General features: G+C 36.1%; 1 protein-coding gene across 1 annotated transcript in view; it reads left to right on the plus strand.

The window, feature by feature from the left end:
• The window catches only part of HSD17B12 (hydroxysteroid 17-beta dehydrogenase 12), a 175,924-nt gene that overhangs the window by 64,195 nt on the left and 91,034 nt on the right, over positions 1-20,695 (plus strand). The window contains exons 2-3 of the mRNA XM_003808211.5: positions 6,793-6,839; positions 9,933-10,008. Coding sequence (XP_003808259.1) covers positions 6,793-6,839; positions 9,933-10,008 — 123 coding nt within the window. The remainder of the gene's footprint in view (positions 1-6,792; positions 6,840-9,932; positions 10,009-20,695) is intronic.

Consider the following 20,695-nt stretch of genomic DNA (forward strand, 5'->3'; position numbering starts at 1 on the left):
TAAGATTAATAGAGAAACTGTTAAGTCCAAATTCCAATTTATAGGGATTCTAGGAAGAGAAAAATGTGAGGCAGATATTATTAAACAATTAACATAAGAAACTTTTCAGAACTGAAGATCATGAATTTTAAGACCCACCAATGCCTAGCACCAGTGAGTGGAAAAACACTCACTCATTTGGGTGCATTTTCATGATGGAGTTCTACAGACTAAGTGATAATTGTAAAAGCCCCAATGATAAAAAAAAGCAGGTTACATAGAAATGGTGGGAAGTAAGAATGGTGAAACATTTTAAAATGATACTTGCGTTAGAAGACAACGGAGAGTTGTCTAAAATTTTTTGTTAAAAATGATTTCCTACTTAGAATTCTATACCCAGTTAAGCTATTATATGTGTGGTTAGAAAATAGACTTTTTACAAAAAGATATACACAATTTAAAAAATGTTGTCTTTTAAACTGTCATATAAGGAGACATGATGACTAAATGTGGTATATCCTGGATATCCTGGATGGGATCCTAGATCAGAAAAAGGACATTCAGTAACAAGTAAGGAAATCTGAATAAGATATGGACTTTCATTAATTGTATCAATATTGGTTCATGTGTATGTGAGGTGTATTCAGGAATGTTCTCAGGAATAACACCTGTGAGGAAGCAAAAGAAGCAGAATTGAGCAGAGGGAGAAATTGAACTGTGATGCAGGTATAGCAAAGGTTGTAGCTGATACCATTGGCCCTGAACATAGGATGGCTCTAGAGAGATGCCTAAATGAGGTAAGGGAGCCCAACCTTTGTCCCTGAGTGTGGCCTCGCCGTTAGACATGTACTGCCCAGGGGAGCAAGGCAGCCCTCCTTTGGCTGAGAGCAGTTACTGGGAGAGACTCAGTCCTGAGCTGGCAGCAGGTAACACTCCTGGCAAGAAAGGATTGATTGAGTACCTCTTTGCCGGAAGGGAGGATCTGGCTGGTGCACTAACAGTATCCATTACAAACTCCAACAACTGAAGAATCAGGAAAAGAAAGACAATATACATGAGGCAGATTTCAGAATCTCTAGACCTGGCATATTCTGGCCTTTCTAAGACTGTTTTTAGTTTTATGGTATGCTGGTTTTTAGATCAGCCCAAACTTGGCAATTTTAAACATGGATACACACATGCAACAGTTATCTGTATTCTTTTGAAAGAGATTCCAGTCAAATGTTTAGATGCACAGTACTGAGTGACTTTACGTAGTTTCATTCTTCAGCATATTTTCATTAAGAGATTTCTGAGCCCTTAATCTGAGAAATCTAGTGATACTACCATCAATTCATTGCTGTAATCATATATATAGTCATATGTCACTCAATGGTGGGGATACATTCTGAGAAATGTGTTGCTAGACAACACATTTGTTGTTGTACAAACATCAACAGCCTGTACTTCTACAAATCTAGATGGTTTAACCTACTGTTCATACCTAGGTTATATGGTATGGCCTAAAGCTCCTAGGCTACAAACCTATATATAATAGCATGTTACTATACTGAATACTATAGGCAGTTGTAACACAGTGGTATTTGTGTATCTAAATATATCCAAACTTAGAAAAAGTACAGTAAAAATATGGTACAAAAGATTAAAAAGGGCCAAGGATGGTGTCTCATGCCTGTAATCCCAGCTTTTGGAAGGCTGAGGTGGGAGCATTGCTTGAGGTTATGAGTTCAACATAGCAAGACCTGGTCTCTACAGGAAAAAAAAAAGTTTGGTCAGGTATGGTAGCATGTGCCTGTAGCTACACGGGGGGCTAAGACAAGAGGATCACTTGAGCCCAAGAGTGAGAGGCCGTAGTGAGCTATGATCACACCATTGCACTCTAGCCTGGGTGACAGAGCAAGACCCTGACTCTTAAAAATAAACAAACAAAAGATTAAAAATGGCACATCTGTCTAGGACGCTTACTGTGAATGGAACCTGCAGGACTGGAGTTTCTCTGGGTAAGTGAGTGAGTGAGTGGTGAGTGAATGTGAAGGCCTAGGATATTACTGTAGACTTTATAAACATTTAATACTTGGGCTATACTGAATTTATTTAAAAATTTTTTCTTTAATAACTAGCTTACTGTAACCCTTTTACTTTATAAACTTATCTTGCTTATCTTTTGGACTTCTGTAATAACACTTAGCTTAAAAAAGAAACACATTGTATACTGTACAAAAATATCTTCTTTATATCCTTATTCCATTTTTAATTTTTGAAATTTTATTTTTTACTTTTTAAGCTTTTTTTGTTAAAAACAGAGACATAAAATATACACACTGGCCTGGGCCTACACCAGGTCAGGATCTTCAATATCAGTGTCTTTTACCTCCACATTTTGTCCCATTGGAAGGTCTTCAGACTCAATCACACACATAGAGCTGCCATCTCCTATGATAACAGTGCTTTCTTCTGGAGTATCTCCTGAAGGACCTGCCTGAGGCTGTTTTACAGTTAACTTTTTTCCTGTAAAGCAGAAGGAGTATACTCTAATGTGAAAAAGTATAGTATTATAGTAAATACATAACTCAGTAGCATAGTTGTTTATTATCATTATCGAGCGCTGTATGTTATATAAAATTGTATGTGTTCTACTTTTCTATTACTGGCATAGTTGTAGGTTTGTTACACCAGCATGACCACAAACACGTGATTAATGCATTACGTTATGACGTTATGACAGCTACAGTGTCACTAGATGATAGGAATTTTCCAGCTCCATTGTAATCTTACGGGACCAGAGCTGTATATGTGGTCCTTTGTTGACCAAAACATTGTTATGCAGCTGCTGACTGTATGTGGTTTGCTTGCTCCACAGTTGTAGGCTTAATGCAGAATAATCTAGTTACCAACAGGATTTGTAAATAGGTCAGTGGCTAATAGGTGTTAGTGTAGGAAAGTGTAAGATACTGTACTTGTAAATAAAGACTTTTGAGAAACCAGGTTGTCAGGAAAACTGTCCAAGTCTTGCGTGTTTTGCAACTTTTTAGACCAACTAAATGCCGATCATCATTTAAACACTTACCAAATGTCTACTGAACACCTACCTTGTGCATGTTGCCTAGCAAGGAGACTAGAATCTTACAGAAGAATTAAGACATGTAGATGTAAGGAAATACAATTCAAAATAGAGCGGTAAAGTGCCATAGACGTAAAGATGTGCCAAGTGTTGTGGGAGTAATTTAGAAAGAGGAAGTTTTCTTTCGCGTAAAGTGATCTAGAACAGTGAAGTTGGTGGATCTTCAATAAGGCTTTGATGGAAGAGGGTAGGAGGTGAGGTTCTGTGTTGGAAACAGGGCTTGTGGGGTGCCTGCATAAACTGCCCATAAAAATAGGGGACAATAAGTTCTGGAAAGCCACAAGAGGCCTCTGAGGAGGAAAGCCTCCTAATTGCCATCATGTTCCCATGCTCAGAGTGAGACCTGCTCTCTTATCTGTAAACACTGTGTTCAAGGAGAAAGACACTCCTTTGAAGCATTGGAATGTGGACAGATATGCAGGCTCCTAGTTAAGCCTACTCCCACCAGCTACTCTTCGATAAGTTAAAGATATGCTGTTTGAACACAAAGGAGATTCACTTAAACCGCCACTGCTATAGATTATGTGTATGACGCACTGCCTTCCATTCACCATTTTGCCCTGAACGTCTGCTTCTTAGGTCTAAGTGACTGTACTCAATAAAAAGTGTGGAGACCAGAGCTCTGAGCCTTTTGCAGCCTCCATTTTGCAATTGGCTCTCTGGCCCCCACTCTTTATGCATTCTTAACCTGTCTCATTCCTTCATTGCCACTGGATTTTGAGTACCCTGTGGGTGGTGTTGAGGCTGGTCCCCAACAGTTCTGGGGTCTTGGAGAGGGGAGAAAAGTTTATCACAGAGAAAAGGAAGGGGAGAAAAGTGGAAACAATTAGAATATGTGTATCCATCACTTATGAAATGTTAGTGAATCAATAACAAGAATACAGTATAAAATTTGGATTCCTGTGCCTCTAAAAACAGTCGGGAGATGAAAAGTTACAGAAAATTATGTTCATTGCTACTCTAGTCACAATACCAAAGACATGGAATTAGTCCAGGTGCCCATCAATGGTAGATTGGGTAAAGAAAATGTGGTGCATATACACCATGGAATACTACACAGCCATGAAAAAGAATAAAATCATGTCCTTTGCAGCAACATAGATGAAATTAGAGGCCATAATCTTAAGCAAATTAACACAGGAACAGAAGACCAAATACTGCATGTTCTTACTTATAAGTGGGAGCTAAACATTGAGCACACGTGGAAATAAATATGCAAACAGTAGACACTGTGGTCTACTAGAGGGTGGAGGGAAAGGGGGTGAGTTGAAAAACTACCTATCAGGTACTATCCTCACTACCTGTGTGGTGGGATATATACCCAAAACCTCAGCATCAAGCAATATTCCCATGTAACAAACCTCCACGTGTACCCTCTATATCTAAAATAAAAGTTGAAATTAAAAAAAACAAAAACAAAAGTTATGAATTGATCATGAGGTTGGAGGAGATTTTATAAGATGCTCAGTTTTCTGTAGTTAGGTTCTCCCACAAACATTTAAATCTGTTAGTTACTAATGTTTCCTATAAACAGGACAATAGTGACAAAAACACATGGGTTACCTTTGGAAGATGCCAGAGTACCAATTTATTTTGAAAACTGATAAATAAAGGCAAAAAAAAATTCAAACATTTATCTTGTGTTCTTATGCAATCTATATATCATGGTAACTAACTAATGAGGAATAATTTGTCTCTGGAAATATTCCAGCTAATAGATGAAGATGAATGATTGAACTCTAATATGACCATTTTGCAACCCCTAATGAAATAATGGATCTCAGTGGTGACCAGCAGTGGCTGCTAATATAACAAAACAAAAGATAACCAGACATATGCTTCCTGATGTAAAAATGCATTATCCCTTATGAAGTACTCCTACCAAAAAAATCAAACCTGAATTTGATCAATATCTATATCCAACCACCATGGGACAGAGGAACATGTTAAATGGTATCAAGGACAGGCTGAGAAAGCACAAACCTATGACCTAATATCTTAAACCAATAAATTGAGAGGGTGAAGGGAAGAAAGGGGAGAGGGGTTATAGACATGGTTAATTGACTTATTAACAAATTTTATTATGGAATCTTTTGAATCCTGATTGGAACAATTGTTAAAAGTCTTTTGAAACATTTGGCAGAATTTATAGTGATTACATATTGGATGTCAAGGAATTGTTATTTATAATTTTAGGAATGAGATAATGGTATTGTGGCTATTTTTAATAGCAGAAACATACTGTAATAGTTATGAATGAAGTGAAATAATGTTTTTACTTCAAAATAATCCAGTGTGAGAGGAAGCAGGAGGGAATATTAGATGAAGCAAGGTTAACCTCAAGTTGTTGATTGGTGAAGCTGAGCTATGGGTACCTGGGGGTTTGTTATACTGTTCTCTGGATATTTCAACTTTTTTTTTCTTTTTTTTTTTAATTCTGGAAAGATATCAGCTAAGCAAGAACATGATGAAAGTCTACAAGATTATGAGAGATATGGCTAGGGAGACTATGAATGTGTTTACCATATTTCTGAATAGTAAAATTAGGGACCATCTTGTATAATTGGAAAGAAGTGAATACAAGAAAATCCTACTTTACACCATAACTTGTTTTTCAAAGTCTGTAAATGTTTTGGAAAAACTCGTATTTAGAGAATTTGGGGAGGCATCCCTTTTTGAAGCAGACATCTGTGCTTTGAACTTGTAACATGATTCTAGTATTCCAGAGATAAGATGTCATGGTATAGCCTGCCCTATATAAATTTCAATGTTTCTGCTACATAAAGTTTTTGAGGTTGTAAGGTAAATATGGTTTCTCATAGAATAATTAAGACCATTTTCTATTTACTTTTACACCCTTTGTTTTAAAAAGTAGCTTATGAAGATATATACAGTAAGTATGTACTTAAGTGTACAGCTCAGTGAATCTACACACACACAGTAGTAACTGCCACCCTGAAAAGATACAGAATATTTCCTGTATCCTGGAAGATTCCCGTATTGCCCTTCCCTGTTATCTACTCCACTATCCAGAGATAATCAGTATTCTGACTTCTGTCACCATAGATTAGTTTTACCTTTTCTTAAACTTACATTTTTATGTCAGACTTTTTGTAATATCTTAGAGATTCATTCATGTTTTGCATATATCAGTAGTTCTTTTTTTATTTTCTTTTTTATTGCTGTTTAGTTTTGCTTCTTTTGTTTTCTCTTTTATTGCTGTTTAGTATTCCATTGTTTGTCTATATCTCAATTTACTTATTCTTCTGTTGATTAATATTTAGTTGTATTTACCTACTATGCATCAACTAAGCTACTGTGAACATTCTTTGGGGTAGACATTAATGCATTTCTGTCTCTTGAGAATTGGTGGGTTAAGGTAGGCATATTTTTAGTTCTGAACATATTGGCAAATAGTATTTTCCAAAATAATTGTACCAATTTACAGTGCCACCAGCAATGTGTGAGAGTCTAGTTGCTCCACATTCTTTTTAACACTTGGTTTTGAAGTCTTTTTAAAATTTTAGCTATTGCGGTGTGTATTCAACCTTAGATTTGAACCGCTGGTATTGTTCTGTCTTTTACATCAAAGTATCACACTGGTCCTTTTGTATGTAATTGGTGGGTCCTAACTATGACCAATTCCTCATTGTAATTCTTAGACTAAACTATTGCTTTTTTCCCTTTCCCAGTTGTCACAGGTAGTACTGATGGAATTGGAAAATCATATGCAGAAGAGGTAGGTGATTTTCAAGATCTTTCCTTTTAATATAAAAAATAAGAATAAATATGGGATGATTTCTTATAGTAGTTTTGATTTTTGAAGTAAAAAACACAAATATAATGTTGCATGGTACAATAGATGCTTTTTGTTTCTACCTTGTTGGAAATACCATATTTGCCTAAACAGACACAATTTTTTGAAACAAATTTCATGTAAAATAAGTATAAAACTTTCTGGTTGTACTGGGTAGTTGGAACTGGGAACAATTTAGTGTAATTTTATTTTATGTCATGTAAGTGTGTACAGTCTTCAGATTTGAAAGTCAATTATTTTGAACTATTTTCCAAAAAATGAAAATATTATAGGTGGTTACATTTCTAGGCTAGTCCATGACATTTTCACAAGAAGGACGGTGATTAACAGAAAGGTATTGATAGACACAGGCAAAGGGTTCAGATTCTCTGCAATGAAATTAAAGAACAGGAGAGCATCATAGTTTGAAGACCATTGGACAAAGCAGGAGCCGGGGCAGTATTCTTTAGGCAAGTTTCCCTGCCTTCTGGTCCCTGTGAAGGCACCTACAGCCTATGATGAAGTGATCTGGAACAGTGGGGTGATTCTAATAAAGATCCCAGCAGATTCACTGGATCTTCCATTTATCATTCTCAAAAGGTCTTTTTGTTAATTTTAATTTTTCCAGCTTTTTATTTGGAAGAATATCAAAACTACAGAAAAGTTGCAAGAATATAACAAACACCTGTATACTCTTCACCTGGATTCACTAATTGTTAATATTTGGCACATTTAATTTACTTTATTATTATTATTAATTATTTCGCTGGACCATTTGTAAGTTAGTTATAGACATAACAGTTCACCCCTAAATATTTCAGGATGAATCTTCTAAGAGCTAAAACATTCACCCTTACAACCCCAATACATTGGTCACAATAGGAAGTTTAACGTGACACAATACTGTTGCATAACATACAGCCCTTATGCAGGTTTCCGGTTGCCCCAATACATCCTTTTAAGCTCTCTTTTAATCGTTGTTTTTCCAAGATCCAGGTAAGGATTACACATTGCATTTGGTGTCATGTCTCTTAGTCTCCATTAATCTAAAAGAGTAAGTTAGCCTTATTTTTCTTTTATAAGAATGCCATTTTTGAAAAATCCAGTTTAGTTGTTTTGCAGACAAACTTGAATTTGTCTCATTGTTTTCTCATTAGATTCAGGAAAAGCATTTTTTCATCAGGAAGGCTACACAGGTTTATCCTTCTGAGTTCATCTTATTAGGAGGCAAAAGAAGTCTCATTTGTCCCATTATTGATTATAAACGTAATTAATAAGGAATATGTGGAATGACACTTTGAGGCTGTATAAATATATTATTTCCCAAGAATCTTTTATCCAGTGGTGTTAGGATTCATTGATAGTTTTTGCCTAGATTGGTTATTACCATGGTGGTTAAAAAATGGTGATTTTTGGCCAGGTGCAGTGGCTCACACCTTTAATCCCAGCACTTTGGGAGGCCGAGGTGGGTGGATCACCTGAGGTCAGGAGTTCAAGACCAGCCTGGCCAACATGGTGAAACCCTATCTCTACTAAAAATACAAAAATTAGCTGGACATGGTGGTGGGTGCTTGTAATCCCAGCTACTCAGGAGGCTGAGGCAGGAGAATCGCTTGAACCCAGGAGGTGGAGGTTGCAGTGAGCCGAGATCACACCGTGGCACTCCAGCCTGGGTGACAGAGCAAGACTCTGTCTCAAAAAAAAAAAAAAATAAGTGATTTGTTTCTAATGCTATATCTCCTACATTTATTAAGATGGTGTTTTTCTATAAAAGCTTTTCCTTATCCCTCTTGCCCTATTAATTTTTTAAAAGAAAGTATCAGTATGGGCTAATGGTTTTTTTAGTGGTGTTATAACAGATTAATTTTGCAAATCATCACCAACCTTTTTATTTTTATAAAAAATGTTCTTCCATAGCTTCATTTGCAATATCACTCACTACTTAATAAACCCTGACTTTAGGATTTAAGACTGGAATATTAGTTTGCTAAATCACTTTTAGTTCATAGCACCTAATTTATTGCTCATTTATATTCTGTCTAGAATATTTCACTAAATAGTTTTGTGCAGATTAGTGCTTTTTTCCCTCTACTACTATATTTATGTGTCCTGGGATAGTAACCACATTTGTGTAAATCTTTTTCATTATGTACAACATTTACATATGCTGGGTATGTACACAGAAGGTGTTCCTCAGGAAATTCTTTATTAATTTATTCAATTAACTTCTTTAGTTTGCCATGGTCCATAAAGTATAATGCTCAACTTAAAATTTTAAAAATAATTATGTTTTTAGGAATTTTTAAAATTTTAGTAGTAGTTTCCTTTGCCAGTCCTCTGATGTTTGTTTTATATATCCATTCTGCAGCAAAAACTTTTTTTTTTTTTTTTTTTGAGATGGAGTCTTGCTCTGTTGCCCAGGCTGGAGTGTAGTGGTGGGTGCAATCACGGCTCACTGCAGTCTAGACTTCCTGGGCTCAGGTGATCCTCCCACCTCAGCCTCCTGAGTAGCTGGAACTACAGGCATGTGCCACCACACCCAGATAATTTAAAAAAAAAAAAATTTTTTTTTTTTTAATTTTTTGTAGAGATGGGATTTTACTATGTTGCCCAGGATGGTTTTGGACTCCTGGGCTTAAGCAATTCTCCCACTTCGGCCTCCTGAATTGCTGGGATTACAGGCGTGAACCACTGTGCTTGGCATAAAAACTTTTTTAAAGCTAATTTTTAAATTATAGAAGTGGTAGACACTTAAAGGTTTAAAAAACCCAAATAGTATAGATGATATAAAATGAAAAAGTAAAAGTCTCCCTCCTTCTAAAACCCTTTCACATTTAAATACTAGCTTGGCTTAGAAAGATAACTTTTTGGGGCATTTTTTTGGTAAAATCTCTATTTTGGATTGTGTCTTCATTACACTTGGGTTTATATTTTGAACTATCATCTGGACAGGTTTTCTTAAAATGGGGGTTATAGCTCATTAATGTTTTTCAGTGACATGCACAGGTGTGATTCAAATCTCCTTTACTGTTTCAGTTAGCAAAGCATGGAATGAAGGTTGTCCTTATCAGCAGATCAAAGGATAAACTTGACCAGGTTTCCAGTGAAATAAGTAAGTTCTCACATCAAACAAAAGGAATACATAGCTAATTAATGTTTTCAAGCAGTTATCCGGTACTGACATAGTTATTTCTAGTTCAGGAAACTTCTTTTTCAAGGAGAGATATCATGAAAGAGCATGAAAAAGCACAGGATGCTTTAAAAATGGATCATCAATTTTAGGCTGGGTGCGGTGGCTCACGCCTGTAATCCCAGCACTTTGGGAGGCTGAGGCGGGTGGATTACCTGAGGTCAGGAGTTTGAGACTGGCCTGACCAACATGGTGAAACCCCGTCTCTACTAAAAATTAAAAAAAAATTAGCCGGGTATGGTGGCGGGCACCTGTAATCCCAGCTACTCGGGAGGCTGAGGCAGGAGAATCTCTTGAACCTGGGTGGTGGAAGTTGCAGTGAGCCAAGATAGTCCCACTGCACTCCAGCCTGGGTGACAGAGTGAGACTCCATCTCAGAAAACAAACAAACAAAAAAAGTTTTTTAAAAATTGTTTTAGGGTGATTGTAATTTGCTTAAAATGTCTTTTACTAATTTATTTTTGTCTTGTCAGTAGTCAAATTATCTGATTATTTTATCGTATTCTGCTGAAATGTCTAAACTTGTTTGCTGTGACTTCATTTCAGTATTCCTGAATGTTTTTTACTCTTTTTATCTCAGTGTTTCTAAATGTATAACACATATGTGTTAGGAAAAATAGAAAAGATAGCAATACCCATGTGACAGGGAAAATCTTTTGAACTTTCTTCTTAGGCAATTATACTTGAGACCTGAATTACAATATGGCAAAGACTCTTAACTAACTTCTACTTAATCAACCAGATGGATAAACCAATGCTGTTCATTTGTTTGGTAAAACATACTAACTGATGTCCCCAGTTTGCTGACCATTTGTGGCCAGGAAGCTTCTGTGTATAATGCTTATATACTTTTATCCTCGCAAATCAAATTGTTTACTTATTAAGAGTCAATTGTGTTTGTTTCCAAACTTATGTTGGGTATATTTTTTATTAAATATTCTGTAAAATGATGAACTATTAGTGTAAAAGCTAGAGTTAGTTCTATAAAAACTAAGTTGAATGCTCTAAAAAAAGTGAGTAAAATTACTTCTTTGAAAAATTGGCCGTCAAATTAGTGTTGAACAAAGACAAATGTAAAATATTGGAAGAACTTACAAAAAAGAAATCTGCTCTGATTGTTTCATATGTGTTGAAGTTTGTGCTGTACTTTACTAGAACTGAAATTGTAATCATAAATGATAGAATATGGGTGTGATGCATGCAAGAAAGACTGGAATTCAAGTCTACAGATCCAATCTCAAAGACAAGGTCTTGGCCCTACACAGAGGATTGGTGAATGAATTACATTTATACATGGTTTAAGTGAAAATAAAATGATTACCATGTGTATTTATCTCTATGAGTCCTTGTTTTAACTAACTTCTCAGCTAACAGATTGTCCAAATTCTTTTAATGAGAATTGATGAGAGAGGATTTCTTCTATATTTTGTTACCAACATTACCACCTACTGCTAACATTTATATAGTGCCTTATTATTTATTCATTCTCTCACATGTATTGTCTCCTTTGATTCTTCCAACATACTTATGAGGTATATTTTGTTACTATTTCTTTCCAGACCATAGCTGGTCCTATTGGACAGATAGCTTCACTTCATCTTTAGATAAAAAACAGAGTGTATTCGTCTGTTTTTCATGCTGCTGATAAAGACATACCTGAGACTGGGTAATTTGTAAAGAAAAAGAAGTTTAATAGATACACATGGCTGAGGAGGCCTCACAATCATGGCGGAAGGTGAAAGGCACGTCTTACATGGTGGCAGGCAAGAGAGAAAATGAGAACCAAGCGAAAGGGGTTTCCCCTATAAAACCATCAGATCTCATGAGACTTATTCACTACCATGAGAACAGTATGGGGGGAACCACCCCCATGGTTCAATTGTCTCTTACCAGATCCCTCTCATAAAACATGGGAATTATGGGAGATGCAATTAAAGATGAGATTTGGATGGGGACACAGCCAAACCATTCACAGCGCCTTATTGGAGATTCCCAATATTAAATATGTTATATCTTTTTTTTTTAAATTATTTTAACCTTGCTGAGAGTACAGATCTTTACAAAGCTGAGCATGTGGTATATAGATATACAATATATCTTTGGCATTTGAAGCTTTTAACATTCAAGATTTCAGCTATGTAAATGCAACCCCAAAGGGCCAAGATATACAGTATTTTACAGTTTTGCTGAGGTCTGAACCTGAATTACGCCATGACACTAATGAGCCTGAGGTAGTTACTGAGATAGTAGGTGAATTTAACATACTGCCTGGATCTTAGCACTGTTTCATTCTTAGCTTCTTGTAGTCTTGTATATAATAACTCTTAAAGTGATTTTAAAAATGTTGTGTTTGTGGGTGTGTCTAGAAATTGCCTCTCAATGAATGCATCTACTAGTTGCTAGAAATAAAGGTACATAGGCAGAAAGTAGATGCTTTTGACTAAATGGAATGTTGCATTTTGAAATGCTATGATATGAATGAATCTACCGTCTACTCGATACAGAAACAAGAAAAGCTACCTCATGACACTTTCAGCAAGTACTGCAGCCTGTACAAAAATTGCTCAGTGACTCAGAAGATATGCTTTAATGATATTTGAGAATTTGGTTAACTCATGATATGAGGTGGCACGTGACTGTTGGCAGAAATGTGATTCTGGAGAAAGAGAGGATTCTGTTCAAACATTTTCATGAAGGAACAGATGGTAAAGACACTGAATTGACCTTTATTAAAAGGCATGGGTTTTTATCCTTGTTAAAATTTTTGAAAAATGTTTTTCTGGGCATAATATGAATTTAATAGGAGAGGTGGTATCAGCAGACTATGTCTTCTGTTCTAAGCTGAAAAAATACACAGAGGAGATTTATAAGTTAAGACAGATTTTTAACTGAGATGTAAATCACCTCTTTGGGAGGATAATGTTTGCATGAACATATTTATTCCAGGAGAAAGAAGGACCAGTATTTAATATTGTCAAAGACAGACTAACTCTGCATTTCTTTGATTATACCTTTAACACATCTTTATTGAATGCCTGTGTACCAGGTACTGTGCTAGGCAGTGAAGATACCATGGTGAACAAGGTGGCATGCAGTCCCTGTTCTCAAAGAACTTAAGTGCAGGAGACAGTAAAAACAAATAGGTAAAAAACAAACAAATAAACCAAACCAAAAAAAGCACACACAAAAAACAGACAAATAAATAATTGCAGCCTATATTGAATGCCACAAAGGAAACAAAGGGCTAGAGAGATAACAATAGAGAAGTTCTTACTTTGTTGCAGCATGGTGTGTTTTGCGATTCGCAAGGTGATAAAAGGGCTAGAATAACGGCCTGTTGCCCATATAACAGCACTCCAGTAACAAAACTGGAGCCTTACTGAAAGACCTATCCTCTGGGCCCATTTGGGGGTATAATGGTGGAGGGATTGTGTATGTGCAAGTTGCATAGGATACATGCACTAACGTTTCTATTTTCTTAAGCCTTGTTATGCAAGGGAATTTATGGCCTCCCAGTCTCATTAAACTGTAGCCTATTATGGAGTCCAAGTTCCAAGTTTCAGTCAGCCAACCAAGTCAACCAACTATATGAACTAAACATTAAATCCTAAATCTCTGGTAAGTGAATCATAAAAATATTTGGCCCAATCTGGTATTATATTGTTTTCTGTTGTGGGTGTCAGTGAGGGATATTTGAGTTAAGTCTTGAGGAGAAGAGGAATTCTTTTGCTAGGAAACTGCCCTTACTGTTGTGGTGGGGTTATTACAGGATCTTCAAGCCAGAGAACACCAATCTTGGGAGACACAGGCAGGAGAACAGACTAGTACTATTTCCACTGGAAAGGGAGGTTCAGAGTAGCTTGGGAGTCAAGATTCTCAGTTTCAGTTGAGTCTGACCAAATATCCCCATCCCAAATCTCAGGGTCACACTTTTTCTCATTCAGTGCTTTCAAATGAGACTAGGTGTCTGTGGAATTCAACTTAAGTTGTAATTCTGCAACTGGCACATTTAAATCTGATGTTAGCAAGGTGAACTCCATGGCTATAAAACATAAAACTTTTTACTGGGGCTACCACGGAAGTTCTCTGGTTCTCTCATGGTAAATGTGAGCTGACAGTTTAGTGATCTGAACTTGCCGTTTTTATTCTATAAGTGCTCCAGTATATTCAGAAGAAGCCACAGCTTAGCACAGTCTTTGTACTCATCATTTCTGCCAAACTCAAATGTAGCCACCATTTGGTCCCTCAAGGCACTTCTCCAGTGGGTACTTCATTACAATTAACAGCCAGGGTTAATTTGATGAACTGTCATACCACTTATTGCATAATGGATTGCTAGTATCCCATTTCCCATTGGGAAGGGGCTTAACACTATGTCTAAGCCCAAGGACACAATCAAACCAGTGCAAAAGTCCTTTGAAGTTTGTCTTGTGATCCTACTCCTGAAACTAATTTGTGGATCAGGCAGAGCCCAGTCAGGAAACAGAAGTCACACAATTTAGTTTAACCAGGATAACTTGTCTCTTCTAGTCCAACATTTCAACTCACTCCAATGGGTTGAACTCATCGTTCTTACTTCCCTGTGTGACTGAAAGACAAAAAGAGGAAATGGGGGATTGATGAGGAAATTACTTGACAAGTGAAAAAAATCAAGGACTTTTTTTTTGGCTGCTCTCACCTTCGAAATCTGTCATCATATAAACTTGGGCACTTTATATCAAGAAGTAATTCCTTATGAATGTGGAGGGTAGCCTACTCATCAGTGTCAAAATTTTTAAGAAAAATTTTGAATGGATTATATGTAGTTAGTAGGACACTAAATGTTTCACCAACAATGGATAACTGCTTTGTCAGGATTGACTGCTTTGATGAAATTACAGTTCTTTGTAAGGATACCTGTCACCCTTTTAATTAAGACAAGCTGAAAGCCATCACACATGTAATAAGCTTATTTTATTATCATTCTTAGCCAGGATTATTCATATATTAAATATTTTTGCCAATTTTGATTCATCAAAGAAAAAAACTACAAATTTTTTTAACACTGAGCTGAGTTTTTATTTGCAATAAAGCATAATAAAAAGGAGACTAGCTTTCAGAACAACCTGTTGGTTCACAGATTGTAGAGATGGTGATATTTATAATTCATATTATTTTACAGTCCTTTCTTCCTTCTCTTTTCGTTTCATTTCTTTTCTTTTTTTCTTTTTTGAGACAGAGTCTTACTTTGTCACGCAGGCTGGAATGCAGTGGCCCAAATATGGCTCACTGTGACCTCAACCTCCCAGGCCCGAGCAGTTCTCCCACTTCAGCCTCCCAAGTAGCTGGGATTACAGGCTTGTACCACCACACTTGGCTGATTTTTTTTTTTTTTTAATTGAGACAAGGTCTCACTCTGTCATTCAGCCTGGAGTTCAATGGCGCGATCTTGGCTCACTGCAACCTACGCCTCCCAGGTTCAAGCAATTCTTGTGCCTCAGCCTCCTGGGTAACTGGGAATAAGAGGCATGTGCCACCATGCCTGGCTAATTTTTGTATTTTTAGTAGAGATGGGGGTTTCACCATATTGGCTAGGCTGGTCTTGAACTCCTGGCTTCATGTGATCCACCCACCTCGGCCTGCCAAAGTGCTGGGATTACAGGCCTGAGTCACTGCTCCCAGCCTAATTTTTTTGTTTGTTTTTTCTTGTATTTTTCGCAGAAACAGGGTTTCGCCATGTTACCCAGGCTGGTCTCCAGCTCCTGAGCTCAAGCGATCCTCCCACCTTGGCCCCCCAAAGTGCTGGGCTTATACATGTAAGCCACTGCGCCTAGCCCACGGTCAGTATTTCTGATTGGATGCAGTTTAATAAACTTTGATTTTTAAAACTGCATATTTCTTTCTTGGATTTAAAAAAATCAAACCATGAGATTTCTCTTTTTTGTAACTTATCTCAGGGTGTAAAGCTTTTGGATGGTCCTGTAACTCCATGGCTTTATCTCTTGAAATGCAATGCTTTTTTAGAAATGTAAATCTTACTGGTCTATAGTGAACAGAGGAGTAGGATAAGGTGAGAAATGTCCATTTCACTTTTTCAGGCCTTACTTGGAATCAAATTTGTATAGTTAAGATATGAATTTGACCAAATAAGTTTGTTCCACAATTTTCTGATGCAGTAATAATACCATTAATACGATGCCTTGTTATATTTAGCTTGTTTCGTTTTCATAAGTACAACAGGAGGCATTAGTAAACACCTGTAGACCTTTTCGTTTTATGTCTAATAAAACTAAAACCACATGATGTTAGGATTAGAGAGTTAATCTCATATAGCCCCATGAGTCATATTTTTAAAACTGCTTCTTTAATGCTAGAAATATATTTGTTGCTCGTAGAGTTTATATGTTACAGGGCCAGGAATAAAACCCATCCATTTTGCCTCTACTGGTTTTGCCCATAGTACCTGTAACTGTAGAAATATTCTACAATTTTGTCAATGTTCCTGGCCTTCCAGAAAGTGACGTTCTGTACTGCCTGTAAGACAGACTCCACAAGGCAGTGAGCTAGTCCCAGGATAGTTTTCCTGAAAGGTCTTTGAAGCATTGTTTCCACATAAGAGAATCCTTGTTCCTTACTAGTGGGCTTGTCATGCTTAATTAAATGAAATTTACCATTAAATGAAACATTTCTGGCATGGTCATGGTTACAGAATTGTTTTATCTAATTATATCCTGATAGGGAGAAGGATAGATTCTTACTGAGACAATGCAAATAATTACATTGTCATGTAAAATAAAAGAACTCAATAAAGGCATGTTGTAGAATATTTGGCCATTGCTTTGATTAGTTTTACAGACAAGGCCAATCAATATGTGTTGTATTTTCTATATAATTAACATCTTTAAATTTATCTAATGATTTACCAGTTTATATTCCAGCTACTGTTGCAGCGTAACAAACCACCCCAAACTTATTGTGGTAAAGGAACAACCATTTTAGATGCTCACAAGTTTTTCTGGTCAGGAATTTTGTCAGGACTTAGACAATCCTTTTGCTCCTCATGGCATTACTGAGATCACTCAGTGATATTTTGCTGACGGATGGTCTGGTCTGGAAGATCTAAGATGGCTTCTCTTAACAGGTCTAGTGACTTGGCAGGCGATGGCCAGAGGCTGGACTTAGCTGGGACTGTTGACTAGAACACCTACATGTAGCCTCTCTAGCATAGCCATCTCAGGGTAACTGGACTTCTCACATGGTAACTATATTCCCCCAGAGTGAACATTCCAAGAGAACCAGGCAGAGGCTTATGTCTTTGTTGCCTGGTCTCAGAATTCACGTAGCATTATTACTGCCATACTGTGTTGGTCAAAGCAGTCATGAATCTGCCCAGATTTAAGGGGAGAGGAATAGACTCTACCATTTGATAAGGGAGTGGCGTGGTAACTTTGGCAAAGAACATATGGGATAGAAGATATTGTTGGAAAATACGATGTGGATTTGGAAAATACAATCTGCCAGTTTATAAGCTATATTAAAGTTTCCCAGGGAATATTTTACCTGAATTCTGTGGGATCAGTAGGAAAAACATAGAATTCCAAGAGCGTTCATTGCAATTTGCCCAAGTATGGCTAACTACCATGAGGGTTAGTGAAAAATTAAGAAGAAAAAAAAGACGTTTTCTCAAAATATTAAGTTTTTTCTGGTTCTATTTAGTCTTGCAAAATTAATTTTTGTTCCATTGGTCAGCAGCATGCTTTTACAAAATGTTTAATTTTGGAATATAGAGTCCTATAAATACTAACTCAATTTCCTGGTACAATTTGTCAGATTGTCTGCTTTTGTGGCAATGTTGGGTTACACTGAGCAGGAAGCCTGACTTACACTGAGAATGAGTTGATTCTCTGCAGCATCAGTAATAGCCAAGAGTCCAGATACAGCCCTTGCTGAGGCTAATTAGTCTTTTGATGATCTTCCTAAAGACTCTATTTTCTGACATTCAGTTTATGGCCGGGGCCCTTAGACAAGCTTGAAGGAAATGTAGCAACCACCTGTTAATAAGACTGGTGGTTAATTTATTATAATAATTACCACTGTCAGAATGGAATCCCCTAGTGAGATATAATATGGAACTAATTAATATGATTTAGTCAGTGATTATCCTGAGGGTATGAGCCTTATCATGGACATTAAAGGAACTGATACCTCCAGAGACTTTCATAATGTGTGTTTTTAAATTGCCAACTATTAAGAGTATTTTGTACTTGTTGATAACGTAATCTTAGCAATCAATTTGTTCATAGTTGTGCCAGTCTTTGCATAGAATCATGAATATGTTTCTATTCATCCTGAAAAGTAGTACATGTTGAGCCATATTTATTATTAGTTACACCTTGCCTACACATAATTGATCAGGGTGTTGAGCTTCTCTTATTGATTTAATAGTTCTTCCCATATCATGGGCTTGATAAACAAAGCAGGTCTCATAAGAGAGCTGAACTAATTAAAGATGTGGAATATGCTATGTATCTAGTTACACCTAATGTCCTCCTTGCTCAATAGTGCTGCATAGCAGTTAATCAAGAAGCACTGAAGATAGTTTGGGTGTAAAGTATATCTTAACAATTTTATTTTTCTTCATCTGAGGCCCAAATTTTGAAGAGACTAATCGTTATACTGACATATAAGCATAAGTCTTAGGTACCCAAGACAAGAAGTGATTATAGTCTTAATTTGGTATGACAGCAATTAAAGCATAGCTACAAGAAATAATAGTTATTAGCAAATCTAGCATATACAGAAACAAGAAACTTTTGTTTGAAAATCATTCAACAACATGACAAAAGTCAACACAAAAGCTCAAAAAGTTAACAGGCTCTTAGGAAGTGAGAGTATTCTAAGGAGATAAGGAACCTTTGCTAGCCAGGCTGGATACTGAGGCACATAGTAATTTTGATAGCTTTATCATTAAGAGAAGACTATATTCTCAAAGATCAATTTTCTTCTCAACAACTGGTTCCAGACAGTTTAATTCATAAGCTTTCTTTGTTGATTTCAATATATTTTATACCCTTATATATATATATAAGGTTATCTTATATATATATATCTTATCTACATATAAGATATATATCTATATAGAGAGAGAGATGACAAGTTAATACTTTCAACTAGCTTAAAATATGTTAACTTTACATTCTGTGATTATTCTTCAAGTTGTTGCACATACCACATTGAGTTCTCCATCCTAACTGGAGTTTTCTGTATGAATTTTAATCTTTAGAAATTGTCCAGGGCAACCAAAGATTCTCTTTATTTCACTCGCTGTGATATTTGTATAGTATTTCAAGGTCAGTTAAGAATTATAGATATTATATTTAAGTTGACATTGCAGAGCAACATGATCATTGTTGATTCCACGTTTGTCCAAGAGGTGATATTTGAAAGTTTTCCACAGACGGCGTGAAGAGTTACTTAGTTTAAATGATTTGGGGAACATCTGAAGTTCACAAGTGTCAAGCCTTGGCATTATATTTCATACTGTGATAATATCAGAAGATATATAGCTATTTTTAAAATTAAAGTTATCAAACCAGTTTTAATTTGGTTAGGGATTTACCTTAATTAGGAGTGTAATGTGAAACTTGGATTCTTATATAACTCTGCATTTATTTACCAATATTAGAAATGTTTCAAAAGTTTATGTTAGTACATTTTAAAATAATGACTAGTTGTTAGCCAAAGATCTGAATTTTAAAAACTATCACTGTTTGAGCTGACCATTTCTGTGGGGAATGATTTGTCTGAGATTGCCAGCACATTTGAAGCCTCAGAAGTTTTGTCCTTGTCTAATAATTTTTGAGTTTTTTTCTTCTTAGATTTAAATAAGCACTTACTAAGTCTCTATAAGCTATCCAGAACAGGGGCTTTTCCAAATTTGAAAGAGAGAATTGATGGGCAGTATTGTTCACGTCTTCTGTATCCTTATTGGTTTCCTTTCCACTTTCTCCATCAATTATTTTGAGAGGGGAAATGAAATCACCGACTATAATTATGGGTTTGTCCTTCACAATTTTTCTATTTATCTGTTATTAGGTGTATTAACATTTAGAGTTGTATGTCCTCTTGATGAATTCACTCTTTATCATTATGGAATGACCCTCTTTATTCTTGGTAATAATCTTTGCTCTGAAATCTACTTTGATGGAAATTTACTTTGTCTAGCTTTCTTTTGATTAGTGTTAGCGTGGCATTTCTTTTTCCTTTAATCTATAAGTGCTTTATATTTTAAATGGGTTTCTTATGGACAGCATAGAGTTGATCTCGCTTTTTTATCTAAATTGATGGTTTCTGCCTTTTAATCGGGGTCCCCAGACCATCTACATTCAGTGTCATTATTGATTGAGCTAAAACCTACCAATTGCTTTTTGTTTGCTATTTCTTCTGTCTGTTCTTTGTTCCCTTTTTCATTTTTTCTGCCTGCTTTTGGATTAATTGCATGCTTTTTATAATTCTAATTTTATTTCTATCCTCGGTTTGCTGACTGTATATCTTTTTTTTCTTTCTTTTAAAAGTCTTATATTTACATACATATTAACATTTCTGATGCTCTTCATTCTTTTATGTAAAT

Source organism: Pan paniscus, chromosome 9 (assembly GCF_029289425.2).
Source record: "Pan paniscus chromosome 9, NHGRI_mPanPan1-v2.0_pri, whole genome shotgun sequence".
NCBI classification, from domain to species: Eukaryota; Metazoa; Chordata; class Mammalia; order Primates; family Hominidae; genus Pan; species Pan paniscus.